At 40.6% G+C, this 25077-nt stretch overlaps 1 protein-coding gene across 1 annotated transcript; it reads right to left on the reverse strand.

The window, feature by feature from the left end:
- Nucleotides 1-391: 391 nt before the first annotated feature.
- On the reverse strand, nucleotides 392-23064 carry LOC149028402 (Sec23/Sec24 protein transport family protein). Its single transcript, XM_089136308.1, has 2 exons — nucleotides 22042-23064; nucleotides 392-2361 (listed from the first exon to the last, which is right to left on the reverse strand). Exons 1-2 carry the CDS (start codon nucleotides 22747-22749, stop codon nucleotides 703-705), a joined length of 2367 nt encoding a protein of 788 aa, XP_088992434.1. The 5' UTR covers nucleotides 22750-23064; the 3' UTR covers nucleotides 392-702.
- Nucleotides 23065-25077: the final 2013 nt, after the last annotated feature.

The raw sequence follows: 25077 nt of genomic DNA on the forward strand, positions 1-25077 counted from the left end.
TGGAATTTCATGTCAACCACAAATTTCAATGACCGTAGACTGCACGGTACTATGCAATACCCAAGTAGAGCTCCACAGAATTAGCAGTGATTTAAGACTATCAGAGCACTAGCTGTCAGATCCGGCAACCAAATCAGTCGGAACAACCATGCAAAGTTACAGTTGAAATGATCCTCACTGGAACAAAATCTTTTCAGCAACCCAATGAATGTTGTGGAGATCGAAATTGAGGATGAGGTGGCACTGAGACATCGAAGACCTAAGGCTCTAGCCGCTCTGCCAGCGACCAAACGAATGCGTAGGCCATGCACCAGGACATCCTCGGCAATGAAGTAACACTAGTGTATTTGCAACACAAAGAACAATAAAAAATGAATAAAAAAGATTTTTTTGGTGGAGGGGCTCCATTCTGAAGTCAATTGCATCCACAGTTAATCCAAACAGTCCATCATGTGATGCTGGCAATCTGGCATAATAAACCTAATCAGTGCAGATTTTAAAGCTCCAAGAATAAGATGAAACGGGAACCATTTTCCCAAGTAGGGAAAAGAAAATTTGCAATACCGACACCAAAATTGCCATAAAAGACCCACATAAAACCATCTAAGAGCCGAACATATACAATTTTACTCTCCAAAGTAGTATAAGATTTGTATTCAAGGAAAGATAATAGTCCTCCATACAAAATGCACACTGTCTTCTTCACCCTTGTACTGCCAAACCTTGCAAGTGATCAATAAAAACCTGTAAACTTATATCATCTGTAAAGATGATCTCTGAGCCACCTGTGTGCATAGACTTTTGAGTAACGGAGGGGTTCAACTTGGCAAGTAAAAACCTTGCCTGACTACTGTGTTGGTCACACTTTATTAGTTTGGGGACAGGAATGCGCTCTGCTATCAGTTGGGCTGCATCAATCTCTGGAGCTTCCAACAGTTTTCTGAGGTTCTCATGGTTTGGATCCTTGTCATAACCAAGCTTTCTCCATTGTGCTATCTTAGATCCATAGTGAATTACCACATAGAAGTACGAATCAAACAGCAAAATTACATCAGGAGAAATGGAGATAACATCAAGGAGGACTGGAATTGGGGCTCCATCAAAGGAGTACTGGAGAAGGGTTGGCTGGATCATGATTAAAGATGCAGTCACCCCTTCCCGATTCAGCATCAGCCGGAAGAAAGCAGTTTCATCAGGAGTGCTATTGAAGACGTCAATGAATTGTGACCTCCTTAAATAGTACACGAACTGTGGGAACAGGGAGAAGTTGGAAGCCAGTCGGAAGGAAGATGGGTCTTCCTGAATGTAGTCCCCAAACTTCGAGGCAAATTTTACAAGCGCCTTGTCCAGCCATCTTAAAACATCTCTTGCATAAAAATGCTCGGCTCGGTGGATGGCAAGTCTGGTCATGACCGAAGCAGCAGTTTCTTGATCAAACCCAGATGCAATTTCTGGTGAGCGGTTCAGCACCCATCTTCTGGCTACAGTTGTCACCCGCGAACGAAGTCCCATGTTCCCATCCCTATACTGAGTTATGAACTGAATGAAGAATGCTGACCCAGTATGTATCTTTTTCTCATCACCCACTTCAAAAAAAAATGTGATGCATGTCTTGTTTGTAAGTGTCCCCAGTTTCCATACACTGGTACCCCCTTGGCCAATCTCATTCACACTTACTGCACTGTTTTTCCTCTGAAGAGAAACACAAGGACCAAGGGCACCACTTATCATGACCTCCTTTGTGGTTACAATGGAGATTGTTGCATCAAAGCACATCATTAGGTGGCCTTCAGCATCACGACTGAAAATGTGACGTAAGCATTTTCTGAATCGATCTGATTCAAATGACTCCCCCAGCAACATGAAGCCACCTGAGCTCTCAACTGGGACTTTTAACTCTGCTGCTCCAACTTGATCAAGAGAACAAGCAAACAAATCAAGAACAATAGATGAATCACATAATCTGTGTGTAAGTTGCTTGTAATAGTTGCAGGATTGTTCAAAGAAACAAGCTCGACCATTAATAAGATCTCGGTGGGTCCGGATGGAACTGCTCAAATCATGCTCCACTACAATCCCAGGGCCAACAGTTGCAGGTCCAGATGTGAAAACCATGACCCGACTACCTGTCTTGGAAAAACATGCTTCTAGTAGTCCAATAGCAACTGATATAGCCACACCAGTGGATCTCAGAGGACGATGGCCAGGCAGTGCCTGCACTGAAGAATGCATCTCTTCGATAACTGTGGTGAGGTTGAACTCACATTCAGAAAGTGGAAGAAGAAAACCTTGCTTCTGGGTAGATGACATCTTTCCACATGGTTCATGCTTAAAACAAGAAATGCCTAGTAACTCCTGGACCTGAAAGTGTTGAATAGGATAAATTATGCCACTTATAACAAGGTCTGAGAAAACTATTATTATAATTCATCACAATAAAATTAAAAAGGTCATGACCAGATGGGGTTATAATGTCGCCCTTTTACAAAAAGAATGCCAAATAAAATATTATCCTCATTTAGAAAAAAAAAATCATATGAAATAGTTTTACATGTGTATTTTTATCATCTTGAATTAAAAAGAAAAAGGCACCATATTGGTAGTAGGACTTCTTAAAATAGCTAACGCCAAATTAGATAAATAAATAATAATCTATTGGAAGTAGAAACTCTTAAGCTAGACATTAAACTAGAAAGTAAATAACAAAATTAAAAATAACACAAAAAATAGGAATTACTATTTATTTATTACCAAATAGAAAAGTACATTACAAAAATAAAAAAATGTATACCCCGTTTTTTCCCTCTTTTTAGACTAGGAAAGAAGATTGTTTAAATAGGTTTAAGTTTTCCCAAATATTCAGGATAGTAATGTAATTTAATATAAAGTGTAAATAAATAATATAAGACTATAGGGTTAATTTGGGATTTTTAAATAAATAAAATATGCCATATCATCATTTAACAACGGAGTTTAATAGAGGGGTAGGGGGCAAAGAAAACAAGCAAAAGGGAAGGGGGGAAAAGAAAACAAAAAAAAACAGGGAAAAAAAAAAAAAAAAAAAAAAAGGGGGGCAATAGTAATTATCCCTATTATAATTCATCACAATAAAATTAAAAAGGTCGGGCGACCGGGGGTTCTCCTCCTCCGGCCTTTCACCCACCTTTAGGTGAAAGTAGCACAATGAATGGCTATAAACTTCTTTCTTTTTTTTTTTTTTTTTTTTTTTGGGGGGGGGGGAGGGGGGGTGGTGGTGTTGACAGATGACAGCCAAAACTTCTATTAATAAACAAAATTTAATACTAATAAGTAGCATAGTAGTAAGGTCATTATATAGAGCACATCAAAATAATTCCCAAAACAATAGAGCAAATTACATATACACACGCTGAATTTGCAAACTGCAACATTTATACACCCTGAAATTTATTATATTACAAACGTCCCCCTCTGCCTAATACCGTTAGTTTTAAAATAGAAAAAAGACATATTTAACCTTGCTGAATCTCCCTATAAGTGAGAGTTAAAAAATTTAAAAAAAAAAAAACCCTGAAATCAGTCATGGTTGCCTTTCACCCTCCCCTCTTCTTTTTTCTTCTTTTTTTTTCCCCCTTTTTTTGAGCAGACACCCCAACAGGCTCCACAAAAAGACCATTATACCCTTAGATAGAAGGTTTAAGATTAAGGCGAAAAGACTTACATACCCCTCCTATATTCCTTCTTTCTTTTTCCCACTCACATTTGGTCATTTGATAAACCTGCAAAAATCTTAGAAAAAGGAGGAACCAAAAACCGTAAAAGGTAAATGATGAGCTTCTGCGCCACACCCGTTGCTACCATTTTCTATTCTTTCTCTTATTCACTCATTCTTCTTCTCCTACTTCATATGGAATCCAGAATACAAATTAATCTTCAGCACCTGATCAAAAGGCTAATGAATTTGAGGACTTCTCAGCCATGTACGTCTGATTCAGGATTACAAGATGTCAAGATGCAAATAATAACCAATGCCACTGATGGAAGTCACAGAAATTGCAACTATAGGTTTGGCAGGCTTTAGGCCAGTTTGTTGAAGCAACCTTGAAGAATAAGTAAAGCCATCAAAGGATTCACCGAGCTATGGACTCTCCAGGCATGGGTTTGAAGCTGGAGTCTGGAAGGGTGGAGTTACAACAATAGGACCAGAGAAACTATTGAAAGGAATTCAAAGAAGTGGAACTCGTTAGGCAACTCAAAACTTCAATTCCTCCAAGTTATTGGACAGATCAAATGACTACAATAGAGTTAAACCAAACATCTTTTTAGGAATTTTTCTTGTAAAGCAATAATAGCTCAGATCAGGTCTCTGCTGGAAACTAAAGGATTTGAAATTCAACTATAACAAGCCATTTGATCCATAATAGGTTTAAGAAATCAGGATAATTGTTGGATGGTCTGAGAACTTCTGTCTTGTGTCAGAGTGACACAGTCAGTCTTTATTTATAATAATAATATGGCAATCCAAAAAAAGAGAAACTCTCGATGTGGGATTATTACAGAAAAATATCCTAGACACAATTCTCTACCCATATGATTATTAACTATATCACTCCCTCTCAAATTGGGCATAGATATTAACCATGCCCAACTTGCTAGTAATATTGCCAAAAACTTTAGTGCTCAGACTCTTTGTAAGCACATCAACCCTCTGCTCGTTAGATGAAACAAAGGAAATATGAACCAGTCCAAGTTCGAGCTTCTCCTTGATGAAGTGTCAATCAATTTCCACATGCTCCGTTCTATCATGCTCATGGTGCAAATTTTGGAGGCAAAAACCGAAATCTCCAAGTTTCAACCGAAATTTTGGTCAAAACCTGGTAATTTTTTTTTTAATTTCAACCCTAGGTTTCGGGCCTTATATGACCTCCATTTCATTTGATTTCTTGCATCCTACCTATTTAAAGCATAGTAAACACAATGAAACTAGTATTTTGCCACAAAAAAAAAACATTTAAATTTTATCATTCAAGTATACTAACAAATGACTAGTCCCGATGAGTACATATTGTTTTGCCTATAGGCATAGAATCATCAGCATACATGAATTGTTTGATAGAATGGTTACATATACAACAAGTCAACAAAATACAATGACCAACTAGATCAAGTGATGGTGTCTCACATATATTAAGTTGAAGCCCGTATATCATGCATACATAGGCATTTTTTCAAAAAACATAATTTAAAAAATAGTTTTTAAAATCATAAAATTAAAAAAAAAATAGTAGCAAATAATAGAAAAATAAGTTTTAACAACAAACAATCATAGATCATAATCCTAAACTAAACATAAATTAATTTCAAGGCAATACAAGATCATTTAATGCATGAACAAAACAACAATAAAAAAATGGGAAAGTTTGGAACTGTTGGGTATGGCCCATGCTTCACATTCTATTGTCGCCAAAGTTTCCTTTGTAGTTGTTGTGGCTTTAAGGGTGTTTGGAGGCAAAAGAGGTGTTTGAAGGCAAAGGAGTTGTGGAAATTAAGTCAAAATGGGGTAGAAATCAACAAAAACCGAGGAAAAACAAGTTGGAGTGTTGAAACTGGCGAATTTTCAGTCGAGAACCGCAAAATGGTCGAAATCTGCAAAATTTCAATCAAAACCTATGATTTCAACGAAATGTTGAAAGTTTCGTTTCGACTTCCAAAAATACAGTGATTTCGGTCAAAATTTTGACCATTTCAATCGAAATTTATTCCATGAATTCATGCTGAATTGGATTATGAGCTATGTAGATTGTTGAATTGGTGTCCGGAAATAACTATATGGGAGTCTTTGAATCTGAACCAAGGTCTTGAAGTAACCCTTTTAACCCCAACACCTACAAATCCCTTATGTCATTGCTCTAAACTCTGCTTCAACATTGGATCTAGCAACTATTGCTTGTTTTTACATCTCCAAGTTACAAGGTTCCCTCCCACATATGTGCAATACCCAAAGGTAGATCTTCCATCATCGGGACATCCTACCCAACCTGCATATGCCTAAATTTTCACGTGTCCATGAGGGGAAACAAGAAATCCTTTTCTTGGAGTAGCTTTCAAGTATCTCAAGATCCGGTAGACAACATCTAGATGTGAAGAATAAGAATCATGCATGTACTAACTCACCAAAATAACAGCAAAGGTGATATTTGGTCGAGTGTGAGAGAGGTAAATTAGCTTTCCCACTAATTTTTTATGGTTGTCTTGTCCACTATCTCTCCTTCTTTGGCCTTCCAAGTGTGAGCTCAATGGAAGTTTTGGATGATTTGCACCCTAGCATCCCAATCTCAATTAGCAAATCTAGGGTGTACTTTCTCTGAGAAAGAGAGATACCATGAGCAAAGTATGCTAGTTCAAGTCCCATAAAATATTTTAAGTCTTCCTATATCCTTGATTTCAAATTCAGCTCCCAAGAAAGTCTTTAGGGCTGAAATTTCTTCTTCACTACTCCCTATGATAACAATATCATCCACATCTACCAATAATACAGCTGTGTGAAAGTCCTTTTTCTTGATGAACAGAGTATGATCAGCATTACTTTATTTATAACCGATAGACTCCATGGTTCTATGGAACCTCCCAAACTAGGCCCTTGGGGATTTCTTCAACCCCATAAAAAGCTCTCTTCAATTTAGACACTTTTCCATGGGTTTCAGCATAAATGTAATCTTAGTGGCACATCCATATGTACCTCTTCTTGAATTTCCCCATGAAGAAAAGCATTTTTTTTTACATCAAGCTGTTAAAGACTCCACCGTTGATTTACCACACATGAGAGTATAACCCGTATTATGTTCATCTTTGCAACTGAAGCAAAGGTCTCTTGATAGTCAATCCCACACGTTTGAGTGAACCCTTTGCCACCAATCTAGCTTTATTCCATCTGCTCTATACTTAATGACAAAGACCCATTTGTATCCAACAGTCCTCTTCCCCATAGCTAAGGTCACCAAATCCCACGTTTTGCTTTTTCCCATGGCTCTCATTTCTTCATCCATCACTTCCTTTCAGTTTAAGTGAGTTAGTGTTCCCTACCATATGTTAGGAATAGAAGCAGAAGCGTAGGAAGAAACAAAGTTCTAAAAATCTAGGGATGGTGACTGATATGAAACAAAATTAGAAATTGGGTGCTTGGTGAATGCTCGTGGCTGCTTTCATAATACAATTGGCAAGTCTAATGGAGGGTCAGAAGCATTGTCAAGAATTGACTTACCAAAAAAGTCTCTTCAGGACTAGGAGATGGAGCTTCCAATCAGGTAAGTATAGTAGAGGGACCTTCCTTGGCTGATTTTCTTTGATAAGTTCTCAGAGGTGACTGCAACGTAGGTTGCAACTTCCGCTGCACACCACTATTCTGGTCCATCTACAATTTTTCCTGTCTGATAACTCATCTTCCAAGTGAGCATCATCAGCAGGAATATTAGAGGGAATGTCCATCAGAGGGATAAGAACCGGAACCTTCTCACTAACACTTCCCCCTAAAGAGGTGTAGGGGGAAAACAGGAATGTTTTCCTGGAAAGCAACATCCATGGAAACAAGCATCCAGCGAGGAGGAGGATGGTAACAATTGTAACCCTTTTAAGTAGCAGAGTAACCAAAGAAAATGCACCATAGCCCACGTGGATCAAACTTACCATGAACATGATGGTTTCTAGCAAAAGCAATATACCCAAATACCTTAGGGGGAACAATTACCTAATTGGACTTTCAGTGCTATAAAACCTGGGCTGGCATTCTATTAATGAGACAACCTGCGGTAAGAATGGCATCTCCTCAAAATGAGGTGGGGCATGCATGGTGAACATACAGGATCTAGCAACCTCAAGGAGATGCCTATTTTCGTGTTTGGCCACTCCATTTTGAGGCGACATGTCAACACAACTGATTTGGTGAACAATGCATTATTAGCCATATAGGACAAAAACTCCCCATCCATACATTCAATCTCATTATTAGTACGAAGGATTTTTACAGAGGCCCCAAACTGAGTAATAACCATTTTATGAAATATTTGAAAACAAGAGAAAAATGTCACTTTTTTGGTGAAGCAAATACACCGACATGGTTTTAGTGCAATAATCAATGAAATTAACAAACCAACAATAACCAGAGGTAAAAACAATACGAGAAGGAACCCCCAACATCTGAATGGATAATAATGGAATATTACTGCGATTATCAAAAATAGAGTAAATGTGTATATTTTGCTTTACTAAAACACAAACTTCACAATGAGAATCATTCAAATTACAATGCTTAACCAAATCTAGAAAAAAAATTAACTATAGAAGTTAGGGGAATGTGGCCTAAATGACGATGCCACTAGAGTAAAGTAAATAAAACAAGAGAATTGGAACTGAAGACCATAGTCAACACTAATGGAGAGTTGTCTAGCATGTAAAGCCCCCCTTGTCGTTTACCACTGTCAATCGTACGCCCTATTTCCAAGTCCTAAAATACACAATAAGAAGGGCTAAAGGTTATTTTGCAATTCAAGTCTCGAGTGATACTACTAATGGATAGGAGACCAATAGAAAAATTGGGAAACATGGAAAATTGAAGATATAATGGATCTCTTTCCAGAGACAAGGGAAAGAGACCCATTGGCAATAAGGACATTTAGTTTAAGGGGGGAACAAAAGAATAAGAGTGAAACAAAGTGGAAGAACAAGTCATGTGATGTGTAGCCTCAAAGTCAATTATCCATAAGGAACTACTTAAGGACACAATGCAACAGCCGAAGGTACCTGAAGAAGGATGAGGCTCAAAAGAGTTAACCATAGCAGAGGCAACATTGGCACTAGAAGTTGGTGTGGGAGAGAATGCTTCGAGTCTGGTCATCAATTGATAGAGATGTTGGAGCTCATCTAAGGAAAGAGGCATTGGAATATTAGCGTCGTCCAGATTGGCTTGATGAGTAGGGGCCTAAGAATTTTCTCTTTGGTTAGAATTTCGTCCTCCTCCACGGGAAGTAGCTGGTCGACCATGTAACTTCCAGCATTTGCCTTTGTATAACATTCACGGCCACAGTATTCACACTTACCGAAGCACGAGAAGAATCATTAGTACATGTTTGAGGGCACTACCTGTACCAGCAACTAAGGCAAATCTATCTAGCATCTAGGTGTGAGCCATTGCAATCTTGCAGCTATCCTCTATATCTACCATGGCATCGGCTTACTCCAAAGATGGAAAATGTTCCCATGAGAGGATGTGAACCCGTATCTGATCATACTCAAAGTTGGGACCAGCCAAAAATCATAAATAGGGAGCTCATCCTCCCACTTCTGATAAACACTAGCATCAGCAGCACAAGTTAGAGCGACCATAGAAGTCCAGTTATCGATAACACCCATATAGAGTATTGTGGTATTAGTCAAAAGTAAGCGCCTTCTATTGTAATTGATTGATTTTTCATTGGATCTCAAAGCACTGAGCATCATTCCCAACCTTAGAGTAGGTGTCTTTGGCAACTTTCCATACAATGGTAGCATCAAGAACGAGAAGACACCATTCGGCAATACTAGGTTAAATAAAATTGAGTAAAAAAAAACCCATAACTAAGCATTTATCTATTTCCCCACTTGTCTTATGCCAGACCTGGCTTGGAGGGTCTCACAAAGGTAGCGTGAAGATGGCCTATAAGACCACAAGCACCTATTATAAGAGCTATAGACCATCGAAGGTAATTAGTCCCGTTGAGTTTAAGATGGGTCATCTGGAATGAGAAGAAATCACATTCACAAGAAACTGAACTATCCTTCATTCCAGAAGATCTAGAAGTGGCAAAGATGACAAAATCAAAGGTCATCACACAGAGTCAAATAAATAATCAATCAAAAATCAAAAATCACACCATAAATGGCAAACAAACCCTTGATAGGAGAAAAAGTGCTCACCACCAATAGGAAGGAGTTATAGGAGGGAGGGGAACACAAAAAAGAGGCTAAAAGAGGTGGTGGTAAGGTTTAGAAAGGAGGCAACAAGGTGGTGAGGGCCCTAGGAGAATCACCGAAGTAGGGTGATGCCCTAGGAGCCTCAGAAGAGGTGGTAAGGTGGCTATCAGCAGAGATCGTAGGTCCCATGGGCCTCATAATGTGGTGGCAATAGTCGTAGGGGCCTCGCTATGGTGGTTGGGTTGGTCCTAGGACCATGTGAAGGTGGCTAGTGATGGGGCTAGGACAAGAAGGGAGAGAGAGAGAGAGAAGTTGTTGTGGTAGCTCTAGCCGCTAAGGTTTCTCAAAAATTTTGTAGATATGTGGCTCAGATTTGTGGCTCCGATACCATGTTGAATGGTCTAAGAACTTCTCTTGTGCTAAAGTGACATAGTCAGCCTTTGTTTATAATAATAATATAGGTGGGAAAAAAATCTCCTAATGTCAGATTATTACAAAAAAAATATCCTAGAGACAATTCTACCCTTACAAATATTATCTGCATTGCAACAATAATGTAGATTAAAAAAAGGAAAATTGCAATGGATCCTTTGATCGGCAATATGTTTGAGAAATCACTCCAAGGATCTCAAATCCATAGCATATCTACCAAAATGGGGACAAAGGGTTTAATCAAAGCATTCCATCAAGGTTTCCACCATTAAATGGTCCAAGGCTATCTATATTGCATTTGCCATCGTTGATTTTGAGTGAACAAAAAGGTGATGAAAGATAAAAGGAGGGAAGACGATGAATGAACAACTTTTCCATTCTTCTAGATGTTTAAGCTCAAAGGTATTTGTGTAATCTTGCATCTAACTAAGGATAATTTTGTAATTTAAAAGGAAAACGAATTATGATTGAAAAAGGTTTGCAGGGAAAGAAGGGCAATTTGGGAATTTTCAAAATACAATAGATGTTATCACTTAACCCATTATTCTAAAAGTAGGGTGTGTTTGATATATAACTTGAAACACGGGTGTGTAAACGTAATAGCTCGCAAACTCAGGGGATCTATGCAATTTGCTAAAAATAGTATTAAAAAATAGCATAATAGATAGAAGGAAGATTGACCCCATCTAATCCGTCCTCGAGACTTCCTACGTCTATTGGTGAGGGGTGTCTGCTCCCTAAGGCCACAACTGTTGTCATGGAATTCCTCTTTTATGGCTTCCTTTAAAAGGGCCAAGAATTCCCCAAATACCTCCATCCCATTAGTTGGGCCTCCATTTGTCGGCCCTAAGGCAAAAGGTGGGCTAGAAATTTGGAGGATCAAGCATTAAAACATTGGTGGCCTACTAAAACTCATTTGGAAGATCCCCATCAAAGCTCCATTTAGGTCCAACATGTTTACTCTTATCTACTCAAATTGGATTCCTTCTAAATGGTTCCTCAACCACCCAACCCCTCCTAGGTCTAGCGCAAACTCCTTGAACTTCGGCCCCTTGCTCTCTCCACCTCCTTCTCTAAGATTCTCAACGGAACCAAGACCACCTTCTGGCTCGAACCTTGGCACCCAATGGGCATACTCCACAATCTTGTCGACAGGGTACAAGATCTCGCAAGATCTAGCTTTTGTGAGGTCTCAAGAAGAGATGTCAGAATACCATAACTTGACCGAGATCTTGGTCCACCCAGCTTCTTTAAGTCTCCCCTCTCGCCCTCTCTTACTGTCTCTTTTGCCCAACTCACCAAGACCTTCCAAACCTCCATTTTTCCCCCTTTTTTGTCGGATTGACGCCGGATCTTGACTAGCAACAAGTTTTAGCACGTCTACAACAAGAAAAGAAAATCAAACAAGCTCATTTCAAGGATATCTTCAACCAAGGTGACATTTTCCCCCAAAATTTGATTTTTTTCAAATATTATGTTCTAGAGTAGGTCTTAAGAGTGTAGATTAAATATATGTTCGACATCTTGCTCTAATCTACCTTTCATGGGAAAAAAATTTTAATTTTCTATTATTAATTCATTTTTTGAATTTTCGGATTTAAAAATACAATTCTAAGAAATTAAAACTAAAAAATGTTGAAAAATACTTAGGTTATAAAACTCATTCTAATTTATGTTAGACTCCATTGGAAGGTCTACAACCTCCTGGAGTCAAATCTTTTTCCATTCTTGTTTCTATTTTCTTTTAATTTTCAGATTGAATATATTAACTAAAATAATTAACAAAAAAAATTATGAAAACTTATCTTCTTCTTTTTTCTTTTCTTCTTTTAAGATTATGCTTCTGTTATGTTGTTTATTTTAAAAAAAAAATAACCATGTTTGTATAAGCATGCTATATATTGTTCTTAAAACAAAGTGTGTTTTTTTGTTTATGAATTATTTTTGTTTTAAATTATCAATAGATTATTCTACTGATATGTGGGAATGTGTATTTATGTTGTGCTATGTGTATCAGTTTAAATGGCTAGTAGTGGGAGTGGCACAGGCAATGGGGGCACGAGACATTTAATGGCAACATGATGAGGCACTGACCACCAATAAAAAGAACTCAAAATGCAAGTATTGTCTACAGGGGTTGAATTCTAGTGGTGCAACCAAATTGAAGTAACACTTGGCGGGAGGATACAAAGATGTTGCCAAGTGTGCTAAGGTGCCATATGAAGTACAGCAAATCTAAAAGGAGGCGAACAGAAAATGGTAGAGAGGGTAATACAACAGAGGGAGTTTGAGGAGGCAGTCTTACAGAGGCCTTTTGTGGATGACGATGAGGTTGCAAGGAGCATGGGTGTCGAGTCAGCCGCCGAGTGTAGACAGGTGAAGGCTGGATTTGAAGCTAGCAAGCAGTCCTTCCATTTTGATATTGTGAGGCAATATGAGCAGGGTAGAGGAGTAGGTGGATCTAGGTCAAGGTCAGCAGCTCCCTCTCATTTTCAGCAGGGAGGTGAGAGGAGGAGCCAAGGAGGAAGACCAGACACAGGGAGGAGCATGCTTACAGTAGGGTGGATACTACACTTGAGCAAGACCTCACCACCTTTACGCAGCAAGACACTTACCAACAAACCATCCCTCACATGTTTGGTGGAGACAATAGGGAATATCAGGCTAGGGAGGCAATCAGCAAGTTCATGTACTACAACAACATTACAGGTAAAGTAGCCTACACTCCATACTACCAAGGAATTATTGATGCAGTAGCAAGGGCAGGCGTAGGGGTGAGAGGCCCAACCCCATGCAAACTGATGCACAACTACTTGCCTAAGGCAAAGGAGGTGGAAGACTACATTGATGCACTGAGGCCGCAATGAGAGACATACGGTGTCACAGTGATGGTTGATGGATGGAAGTCCATCATTAATTTAATGGTGAACTGTTATGACAGGATAGTGTTTCTCAAGATTGTGGATGCATCTGACAAAGTGAAGGATGCTACCTACCTATACAAGCTTCGGAGGCAGGTGCTCCTTGAGGTAAAGGCAAGCAACGTTATCCAAGTTGTCACAGATAACGGTGCTAACTTCAAGAAGGTCAGGGAAATGCTAATGAACAAGACAAGCAACAGGATTCACCTCTTCTGGACACCACGTGCAGCACACTCCATTGATCTTATGTTGAAGGATGTGGGGAAGAAGAAATCGATCGGCGGTGTGGTTGCGAAGGCAAGACGTCAATATTTTATATATAACCATGGGTATGTCTTGAAAATGATGAGCCAAAAGTGTGGTGGCAATCCAATGAGGCCTTGTTTGACTAGATTTGCCACCAACTATGTGGCATTAAAAAGCTTCCATAAGAAAGTGGTGGGTCTTAGGTGCAAGTCGTTTGGTTGGCCTGGATCTAACACACTTAAAGGAAGAGAAGCCCAACAAACCTTTGCTGATGATAACTTATGGAGGGAGCTTAACAGGACAATGGGCATACTGGAGCCTATTGTATTTGTTTTGAGGATGGTGGACACCGAGAAGAAGCCCACATTGCCCACAAATACGTTGTAGATGAAGGAATTGGTCAAAGCTGCTACCCCTAGATCCTCCAAGGCCTACCTAAGGATCATTGATGAGAGATGAGAAAAGCACTTGATGCATCCTTTGCACTTGGCTGGTGAGTCACTTTATGTTGTATAATTTATACATTGTTGATTGCATTTTTATAAACAAGTCATCAACCAAGTTTTTAATTTCCTCAAAACAAGCTTAGTACCTCAACTCTAAGTACCAGTACAAGCATAATATGGGGCTTGAGGTCTAGTACATGAATGCGATGCAAGAGGAAGCAGTGGTGGTGTTGGTGGCGTAGGTAAGATACGCAACAGTTTGGGCAGTAAGAGACTCGAGCATATGGTGTATGTGCATTATAACATAAGGTTAAGAGTACGGCACATACGTGATGATATGAACGACGACGCTCAAGACCCAATCAAGTTTTCAAATGTATTCCACGAGCCACCCATAGAGGATGAGGATGAGGATGTGATACACCAATGGGTTAGGGATCGGGGTGGACCAATCCTAGATTAGCCAAAGCACAGCCGGATCCTACTATTGTTGCTACCATGGACTCAACTAATATGGATGCCCAAATGTCTTCTGACGAGGGTGTGGTGCATACAGTTGCAACCACGAGACCAGTTGTACCATTTATAAAGCCACCTGGTCAACCTGATATAGCAGGTGATCATGAGTGGGAGCTTAGATGATGACAGTGATGATACTCTACCTCCTAGTTAGCCTCCAAGTCAAGGAGGCAGTGTTAGTGGCATGGGTGGTAATGGTGTTGGTGGTGTAGGTGCTAGGAGTACATGTGGAAGTCAAGGGGGTCACCACCACCAAAGCAGATGAGATTCACTAGAGGATCCCAGTTTACCCATGCCACACAGGATGTTAAGCACAGTGCCCATGTCCCATTCCAGATTTATAATAGGAAGACCAGACACGCGCACATAAGTGACATGAGCATACAGGATCTAATAGAGAGCATGGGGAGTACGAGCATAAACGATACTCGTACTCAACATCAAAGTTGGCTGTCCTCAGGGCATACGTATGGGGATTACACCACCAGTTCAGATTATAGAGGCAACTCTTCACATAGAGGGCATTTTGTTCCTTTAGACCCTAACCCTGAAGAGTATTCATACGGGAGTAAAGGTGGGTTGTTGACTGACTAGTTCAGGAACCCAAACCCATACGTTTAGCAAGAGTACCACCAGGTAGGACTTTGGCTAGCAGCCTCCAACTATTGAAGATTATCCCAGAGTTTTGTTCCACCAGCATTTTGACTTTGACACATATTGAGGCCATAATACACGCATATGACACATACTACAATAATTCCTTGACTTGGAAGTCATACGTGGCCACTGTTCAGAATGAGATGTAGTGGAATATTGAGTGATACTCACCAGGTTGAAAATTGAAACTTTAAACTTTTACAAGTAATTTAATTGTTTCACTTAACTATTAATTGAAATTGAATATGATGGGTTTTTTTTTTTTTTTTTTTTTTTTTTTTTGGTGATGAATAAATAATTGTATTAAAGCAAAGAGGAAAACAAAGGCGAATGGAACAAAGGGGGGGAGGGAACAACACTCGTGAGGGAGCAACACTCAAGAGGGAGAAATAAAAGTGGAACTGAGCCCCAGGTGCTATCAATTAACCTATTCCTGGGGTTGTTAACAACAAGGGGGTGGGGAAAAGAGAGCAATCTAGAAGACACATCAAAATCAATGGCTTTCCAAATCAAATCTAGAGATCGAGATTTGAAAGTCCATCTCCTACGGTTGTGCTCCCACCAAATGTGGTGGATGGTGGCACTAAAGACTTAGCTTGCCTAGATGGTCGCAAATGGAGCGTCCGGCAAAATTCCTCAGGATCCAAGTTCAATCACAAACAAACCCAAAAGATCGTCTCAAGCGAGGCCAAATGGAAGCAAGAGCACTTCTCCAAAGGGGCCAAGAAAAGGGCAAGAGAAGAAAATGTGGTCAATGTCCTTTGAACCATTCCAACAAAGGGTACAATTAGGGTTAGCGGGGATGTGGTGGCTAATGAGGAAGGATTGGGTTGGAAGGGCATGGTTGAGGGCTCTCCAAAGGGTGAGGGCATGACGAGGGATGTTGCCTTTGAACCAGACCAAGGGGTACCAGGGGACGGGAGGGTTTGGGGTGCGAGGAGGTTCCAAGCGGAGGAAGTGGTAAAGGATTTGGATGGAGAAGGGTTCCAAATGGTGGTATCTCAAGATAAGTTAAGGATAGGGGGGAGTGCATTCTAGACTTGTGTGAGATTGGGGTGGGGGGGGGGGGGGAAGGGCCAAAAAAAAGGGGAGGGAAGGGGAGGGGGGGGGGGGGGGGGGGAAGGGGGGGGGTAGGATAGGTGGAGGGGGGGGGGGGGAGGGGACCAAGACCCATTAATGATGAAGGGTAAAGGATTTGGATGGAGAAGGGTTCCAAATGGTGGTATCTCAGGATAAGTTAAGGATAGGGGTGAGTGCATTCTAGACTTGTGTGAGATTGGGGTGGGGAAGAGGGTACCAAGACCCATTAATGATGAAGGTATCAAGGGTGGCAAACTTGGGGATGTAAGATTCATAAACCGTACGGGGACCAAGAAGGGTGTAGAGAACACCCAATAGATGCCAGGGGCCTAGCCAGAAAAGAGTGGAGGATCCATGAGAAATTTGGATAGAGATTGCAAAGAGAGCTCTAGGGCAAAGGAGCAAGATCTTCCTCCAAATCCAGGATGGATTTAAAGGGCACGCAACCGTCCAAAAAGAATCCTGCTTGGGGATGTAAGAATAGACCCAGGAAACCTAAATAAAGTCATGCTTAGAAACAATCTTCCAAATGAGCTTAAGGAGACAACCATGTTAACGTCAAGGATACGACGTATTCCCAGGCCACCCTCAAATTTGGGACGGCAAGTTGGGCCCAAGAGATAGAATGGAGGAAACGGGAGGATTCTTGGCATTTCTAGAGGAAAGCACAAAAGAGAAATTCCATGGACCGGATGATGGATTTGGGAATAGAAAAATGCCGCTCCAATAAAGATATGAAGATTGGAGGACAGATTGGATGAGCACCACTCTACTAGCAAAGGATAAGAGCTTTCCCTTCCAAAGTTGGAGATTTTTCCTAATATGATCGAGCATAGGGGAGAAGTGGTGGTGGGTGAGCCTATCGGAGATAAGAAGCAAGCCAAGATAGGTCACAGGAAAGGAACCAAGATTAAAGCCAAAGAGCTGTAAGAGGGAGGAGCGGATGGGGTCCAAGACTCCGAAGAGAAAGAGAGTAGATTTGTTAAGATTAACACGAAGACCGAAGAGGGCTTCAAAGGAGGAGAGAGAGGAGAGGATGGAAGAGATGGATTGGTGGTCTGCTTTGGAGAAAATCATGGGATCATCTACAAAAGCAAGGTGGGTAAGATTTAAGGATCTACACTTAGGGATAGGAGAGATTAGGTGTTGATCCGTTTTGGATTGGAGAATACGGGAGAGGACCTCGAGAGCCAAAGTGAACAAGTAAGGGGAGAGGGGGCAGCTTTGACGGATTCCCACCCGAGAGGGGAAATACCCAGCGGGAGAGCCATTGGTGATGATGGAGAAGTAGGGGGTGGAGATACAAATCTCTATCCAATGGACAAAGGCAAGGGGAAGCCCATGGCCAAGAGAACCTTACTAATAAAGTCCCAACAAATAGAATCAAAGGCTTTTTGAAGGTCCACTTTCAAGAGGGTGGCCAGGGAGTGGGAAGACCTATCAAAGCCTCGAATAAATTCCACACAAAGGAGGATATTGTCCGAGAAGCTACGGCCCGAAATGAAGGGAGATTGGTTAGAACCCACAAGCAAGGGAATGACCTTCTTGATTCAATTGGCAAGGATTTTGGAGATGAATTTGTAAATGACATTGCAAAGGCAAATAGGGCAAAAGTCAGAAAGAGACAAGGCCCCAGGCTTTTTGGGGATGAGGCAAAGGAGAATTTGGTTGATGGAAGAAAGTTGGGACGGATTGAGGAAAAAACTACGAATGACATGAACAAGATCATCCTTAATGAAGTCCCACGTAGCCAGGAAGAATCCCATGCTAAAGCCATCAGGACCTGGTTGGCTTTGTGAGAGTGGATAGCGGAAAGAATTTCCTCATGAGTAGGGATGGAATGGAGAGAAGCTAAGACAGAAGGAGGGACAAATTTGTTGAGGAGAGAGGGTGGAGAAAGAAGGTTGGAAAAGAAAGAGAAAATTTCTGACCTGATATTGAGGAGATCAAAGATCTAGGATCCATTCCTAGAAAGGAGACAGGGAGTGGAGTTGAAATTCAGGCAACCTTTATGGGAGCGGTGAAAATAGGTGGTGATGGTTTTTATTTCTATTTATAAGTTGATAATCAATCCATAAAGGAGAATGATATTGTTTGGCAACACGAGGTCCCTATAGATCCACGAGAACTAAGGATCAGCTATAACTATTGCAACAAAATCCTCAACAGAAGCGGCGGTCCAAGCAACACTTAAAGCTGGTGGTTGTTGTGATACACCCAGATGCTCCACTGTCCCTAATTATTTGAGTGATGATATTATAGACCACCTCATCGAGTTAGGTGAGTGAAATAGAGCCACCAATAAAGGACGTGTTCATGGTCGTGGTGCTGGTGGAGTTGGTGCACCTTATGTTGGAGCTGGTGGTGGAGCTAGAGCTTGATTTATTTTGATCTCATTGTTTTTTGTTATGAACTTACATTGAACTTATAATGGTTGTATTATTGTATTCTCAAGAGTCAAGAATGAAATACTCTATTGTACTCATATGGGATGGAATTCTGTTGGTATTTAAGTAATTTGATGTATCTCATCACTTGCTTTTCATTTATATATCTTAAAGGTTGTATATTTTATGTTTTATCACCTTGCATGTTCATTCCTGCAGCATTTCAGTTTCAAACTTAAAGTTCAGTTAGACTTCATATTTAAGGCTGTTTTCTCAAAAATCTATGGCCATTAGTGTGTTCAAAAGGCCTAAAATAAGCTAAATACCAAGTTTGAGCCCAACCTGAGCCTTAAAACCGCCCCGAGATGGGCCCTTGAGTTGACCCATCAAAAAATGCAAGATCTCGCTTTTTCTCAAGGGCGAGAATTGCTCTCAACAACAAGATCTTAAAACATGTTTGTCGGCCCCACAATAGTCAACTTCTTGGGAATCCCATAAGATGCTCCCTCTCCTCATCCTTCATGGCTCTTGGTCCCACACCATTATTTCATCACCCCAACCTTACTCCAATCTGGGCATCCCTTCCCCCATCCTCAACCCGACCTTAACCACCCCAAACAGAACTATCCCCTTCAACTCCCTTCTAAGAATGGTTCCTTCTCCTCCTCCGCCACCTAGCACGTTGTTTGTACCCTCCCCAAAGGTACTCTGGGCTAATCTCATCTGGTACAAAGGGCACAACCCCCCCCCCCCCCCAAAAAAAAAAATCATTCTCTCATTTCCTGGAGAGGTCTCCAATTTCCTTCCCACTCCCTTCCTTTCTTATTGCCATATCCAAGTTAACACCCTCTAAAACCTTTGCAACCGTAAGGAGGGAAACCCCCACCACCATATATTCTCCTACCCCTTCTTCAACTCCCCTTGGATTCTAGCCCTTGCATCCATCTAGTACTGCAGTGGACAGCCTCTCCCCTTTGACCGCAAATACCATTGGCTCCTCCTTCAGTGGTAACTCAATTGGTGACAAACTTTTTTTTGGATAAATAAATATTTATATTAAACAAAGGGAACAAAGGAACAAGGTCTTTAAGCAGAAGATCGAAAAAAAGAGCTAAGACCCTAGGAGACAACAATAAATTTGTTCCTTAGGGTATCATCAACAAGAGAGTGGGGAGTAGCTAACAGCCTAGAAGATACATCAAAATAGATGGCATTCCAAATCATGTCTGAAGAGTGGGATTTGGAAGTCCATCTCCTAAGATTGCGCTCCCACCAAAGGTGATGAATAGAGGCATAGAAAACTAGCTTATTGATCCGATCGCAAATGGAAGAGCCTGAAAAGTTTCTCGCAATCCAAGACCAATCACGAGCAAAACCAAAAGATAGTTCTCAAACGGGGCCAAATGGAAGCCAAGGCTTTTCCCCAAATAGATCTAGAGAAAGGGCAGCAAAAGAAAAGATGCTCAAGGTTCTCCCGGCCGTTCCAACAAAGGGTGCAAGGGGTTAACTAGGATATGGCGGCTAATAAGGAAGGATTGGGTGGGGAGAGCATGGTTGAGGGCCCTCCAAAGGGTAAGGGAATGGCGAGGGATGAAGCCTTTGAACCAAACCAAGGGGGTCCAGCGGGATTTAGGGTTGTGGGTGTAGAGGATGTTTTAGGTTGAAAGGGTGGAGAAGGTTTTGGTGGGGGATGGGAGCCATACAGTGAGGTCACAAGTGGATCAAGAGAGGGGGAGAGAATCCCAAACATGAGTGAGAATAGGGAGTGGAGGAGGGTTCCAACTACCATTAGTGATGAAAGTTGTCAAGGGGGTGTCTTTGGGGATACAGGTGTCATAGACAGTGCGGGGGCCAAAATGTGTGTAAAGGATGCCCATCGAATGCCACGGGTCAAGCCAAAAGGAAGTGGAAGAGCCAGAAGGGATGATGGTGACAAATTTGGTAGGCTTATTTTTGGAGCCATCCCTTACTTATAGATGGAGGACAGACTTCACAGCTTGACCACTAAATCTCACACCATAGACTTAATTTGGAAAGCCATCTATAAGGATGTCAACTCTAAATTCTACCTTATGACTCATAAGCCACTCACTGAGACCCCAAGGAACAGACACGTTTGTTCTTACCTCGGGTTTAGATGTATCTCTTTTGATTCCCTGTTGACCCCTACCATCCCCTCACCCACCCCTCCCCCGAAAAAAGGAAAGGAAAAAAAAACACTTTTTCCCTTGTGTGGCCTACATTTTCTGTTTCTAATCAATTATTCATTCATCCCCAAAAAAACTAACTCCCAACACAAGAGCATCTGAACAGCCCCAATAGGGACAAGCAATTTGAAAACAAATGCTCCTATTCTATTGGATACGTCTCAGTGTAAATTGATGGAAACTAAATTAGGTAGCGTACAATGCAAAGCATTATAAACTTCCCCATAATAGGAGATTTATAGTACATTCATCATGCAGTGGGCTAATGACCTTAAAACATTTTTGCTTGCAAGAAACAGAAAAGTCTCTTCCTGGACTTCTCTTGATTTCAGAATGCAGTCTGTGCCTCAAGTAGAAGGAACAAGGTATAGCTTCTAACATCAACTGAAATGATCATCAGAATTATTCTCAGATTCTTTGACAATTATTCGAACAGTTCAAATATACCCGTCACTGCCTCACTATTGCAGATTTAGGGAGCGCCTGAAGCATCTAAAAAGAGAGGCTGGAGAAATAAGCATCTATTGATTTAATTATCAACTGAAATAGAGCCAATTAAACACAAGAAATGAAGAATTTGAGACAAATTTGATAAACCACCAATCCCACTAAAACACAGTCATCTGTAGTGGGGTCTAAAAAGATGTACATCTACCAAGATCCAAAACATTTTCCTTTTCAGTGAAACTGTGAGACGCAGCCATATGGTTATCAACAGGGTTATTACTGATATAGATGCTCTTAACATCACCAAGTTACTCCAAAGCCTAGGTAGAGGCAGAGGGGCAAGCAACTAGTCTTGGAAGACAATTCATCAGACAACTAAGCACCATGTAGTTTGAACATGAATCCACCAAGAGAAAAACTAATATTCACCTGAGACACAAGACCTGAACCAGAACTTCCTTTACTCAATATCTTCCACAGAATCTCAAGACACGTAGCCGAAAAGAGACACTACAAGGTTCTAAAGATTCTTGATCAAACTTACTGAATTTCATCGCTCATAATCAATAATTCAGGCAAAAATTTAAAACCGGCAATAAAAAATTAAATTTTTTGTACTCTCACGATAATTAAGTTCCCCCACAATTTCAAGTTTAGATGAACTGCAATGTCATTTTAAAAATCTTTCGTATTCTAGGAGAGAAATGAATTGGCGGGGTTCAAGAGAAAATTACTGTGGTTTTGGCTAACAATTGGAGGCCAAAGGGTAACGTACCCGATCAGCAGAGAGCTGCCGCTCCCCATGAAACACCACAGCCCTCAAACAGTCAGCAAACGCAAGGTCGTGTACACAAACCATGGAGTCGAAAGTGACCAGCCCAACCAACGCATTCTCGGGCAGTTGGTCCACAACGAGCAACAACTCATTCTTTAGCGCCCGAAGCTCCTCTTCCGGTGTGCAAATGTCAACGACAAACACAAAAGAAGGTCCAGCTACCCGTGAATCAACAGCAGACAATGAAGACGAAGAAAAAGAAGAAACCAACGATGAAGATGATGACAGCGATGATGATGACAACCCGTTCCGTATCCAATTGGCACTTGAACTCGGAGTTGAAGTGGAACATGGGTTCTTCCTACCATGAAGGTATTCAACCGTACTGTAAGTCGGAAAAAGCTCAGCAGGAAGATTATTTTCCCCAATTCCAGCATATGAACGAGGAAAGGTATTCTTTTGATAACAAAAGGGGCAAATCCACAGCCTTGACTGGTAATCGACACGAGCATAAGGGTTCAAAACGGCAGAGCACCGATTACAAATGAGAGGATCATAAGGAAGCAAGGGAAGCTCGTTGAATTGCATCAATGGAGTACACATGATGCTTAAAGGGATCGCCAGAGCCTCAGCATCGGATTTGGAACCCGGCCAAGCACTCCAAGTCCAGCGAAGGCCTTCAATCGCTTCTAATTCGGTGAAATCCATGTTGAACAGCCGATCAGCTCGAAAGACCACGAATCTACAACAAAAACCTCATAAGATCGCCAGGGGCTTCAGAGGGAGAAAGCAAGCCAAGGAACCCTAACCCTAACAAGAAGGAATCTAACGAAGCTCGCAAAGGAGGCAAATTGAGTAGTTGGGAAGCAAAGCATGGAGAAAATAAGAATCCTGAGAATAACAACTGTGAATTAGAGGAGAGAAAGCAACGAGGTTCGGAATCATAATCTTCTGGAACGCCAATCATCGCTCTGGGTGATTTGGAGTTTGAGAGAAGGAGAAAAGGCAACATTAAAAACAAACATGTAGCTAGTTTTTTTTTATTTTTAAATTCAGTTAGTCGCCGGAGTTTGTCCTTTTCGTCGGCTTCTAACTGTAATTACTGTCAGACTCGGGGTTTCGTATCGGTTTGCCGCCGTTGAGCGCTAAGGATAGCGTTAGTTAGTACCGGAGAAAGACGGATTTTTGTTTGCGGCAACGGTTGCTGCCTCTGCCAACGGATTCGATTGCACCACGTGTAAAGTAAGAGATGTAATGGTGTTAAATAAATTACAGTGATACCGTGATATATATATATAAATTTAGTTTTATATTTTTATACTTAAGTATTCTATATTTTGCGAATTTACAAAACTTTTTTATTTTTTTGACTAAATAGAGATTCATTCATAAATCTAGAGGAGATAACAGAAGGATTTACAATACACAAAGGAGGAAAATCATTCCAAACTCTACTTAACTGAAGAACCCTAACCCCTTTGGCAAGAAAATCAGCATGATGATTTCTAGATCTATTCATAAAAATAAAACGGACAAAATCAAAATAACACATCATTTTAATTTCTTGAACCAGCCCACAATTAATCCAGTCTAAAAACTGAGTTTGGCCATTTAAAGCCTTAATGGCTGGAAGGCAATCAGAGTGAAATATAACCTGCGATATCTGCAAATCAAGAATTGCAAAAACGACAGCCTTAATAGCTTCAAGCTCCATCCCTGTATCTACCCTCTGTCGACAACCACCACAACTTTCTTTCTTAAAGTGATGATGATGCTTACCTGAAGAGACATGGCTCCAATGTCTCAGCCATAATGAATGGTGGCTGTGCGAATGGCATGGGGTCAGCACTACTGATTTCATTCTTTATTCCACCATATAACAAGGTATCTTTTTTTGCATTGTTTCTGGAAGAAAAAAGTGAACGCTCCAATGGGTCAATGGGTGCACTCTTCCTGTGGGAGAGGAACAGTACCTTGCATTTGGATTTCACTAAACATACTGAATCTGAAATCGATTGTTGGTTGGACTAATTTCTTCAATGGCCATTTGCTAGGGTTTAAAATACCCATGATCCCACAATTGCAGATGGTAATGGCCAAATGCCTCAAACTTAACATTTATTTTAATGAAGTTAAATGTTTGAAAAAAATATCATAAACTAATCAACGTATGCAAGCTGTGATGTGGTTCTCAACCCAAATGGAATTCTTCTCATTCAAAACCTTCAGCTAGCAATCAAAGCTTCAACTTAAAATAATGAAAACAGTAATAATAGTTACAAATGGCATGCAAATGCAAATCAGAATACCAAATTTCAGGCAAGTGTGCTATTCTTAAACAAACATAATCAGAACAAACCAAGATCTGGTTCACAAATACAGCCATACCAGTGACATGAGCCCCTAAACCCACAACTACAGAAACAAATCTATACCCTTTCATTATGGATGACGAAACCAACAACTTTTTTTGACCATACAAGGCTAGAGAAAAAGATGGCCATTTAGATGTGGGTTTTCTTTATGAAGGAGGGGAAAGAAAGAGCCCAGTGAAATGATAGATGGGTCATTGGAGAATGAAACAACAGATTAATGAGGAGAACTCACTATAACCCAGAAGCACAAAGTTGAGAGAGGTAAAGACAGTGCAAGCAAAAACATATCTCTTCGTATTGTTGGTTATAATTTGTCGATGAGGAAGATGCAAATTCATATTCATTCCCATTTTCTTTAAGTCTCACAAATCCCATATTATTGTATGCACAAAGAAGAGGAAGACAAACAGGAAATAGAATTGATAACAAAGACGAACCCAATTATTCTATTTTTCTGTTCATGGGTATTTGAAATCAGTCTACTCGAAGCAATCAATTTCCTTCAACTTTCTTCCCATGAATTGGTTCATGTGAAATAGGGGACTAGATTCCGATACAGTCAAGCGTTTGGTGTTATAAATTTATAAAATAATCAAACATTCTCTCCGACTAAGCGAGTCACCACCGGCCATGTTCTCTCATGTAAAAACATTTATTTAGG

The sequence above is a fragment of the Hakea prostrata genome, chromosome 1 (genome assembly GCF_041222555.1).
Source record: "Hakea prostrata isolate BN-2017 chromosome 1, UWA_Hpros_2, whole genome shotgun sequence".
Lineage (NCBI taxonomy): Eukaryota > Viridiplantae > Streptophyta > Magnoliopsida > Proteales > Proteaceae > Hakea > Hakea prostrata.

Coding starts and splice junctions, on each gene's coding strand:
- LOC149028402 (XM_089136308.1), bottom strand. CDS start 22,749: ATGGATTTCACCGAATTAGAAGCGATTGAAGGCCTTCGCTGGACTTGG. Junction 2,362..22,041: donor GGCAGCTCTCTGCTGATCGG/GTACGTTACCCT, acceptor CAACACTTTCAG/GTCCAGGAGTTACTAGGCAT.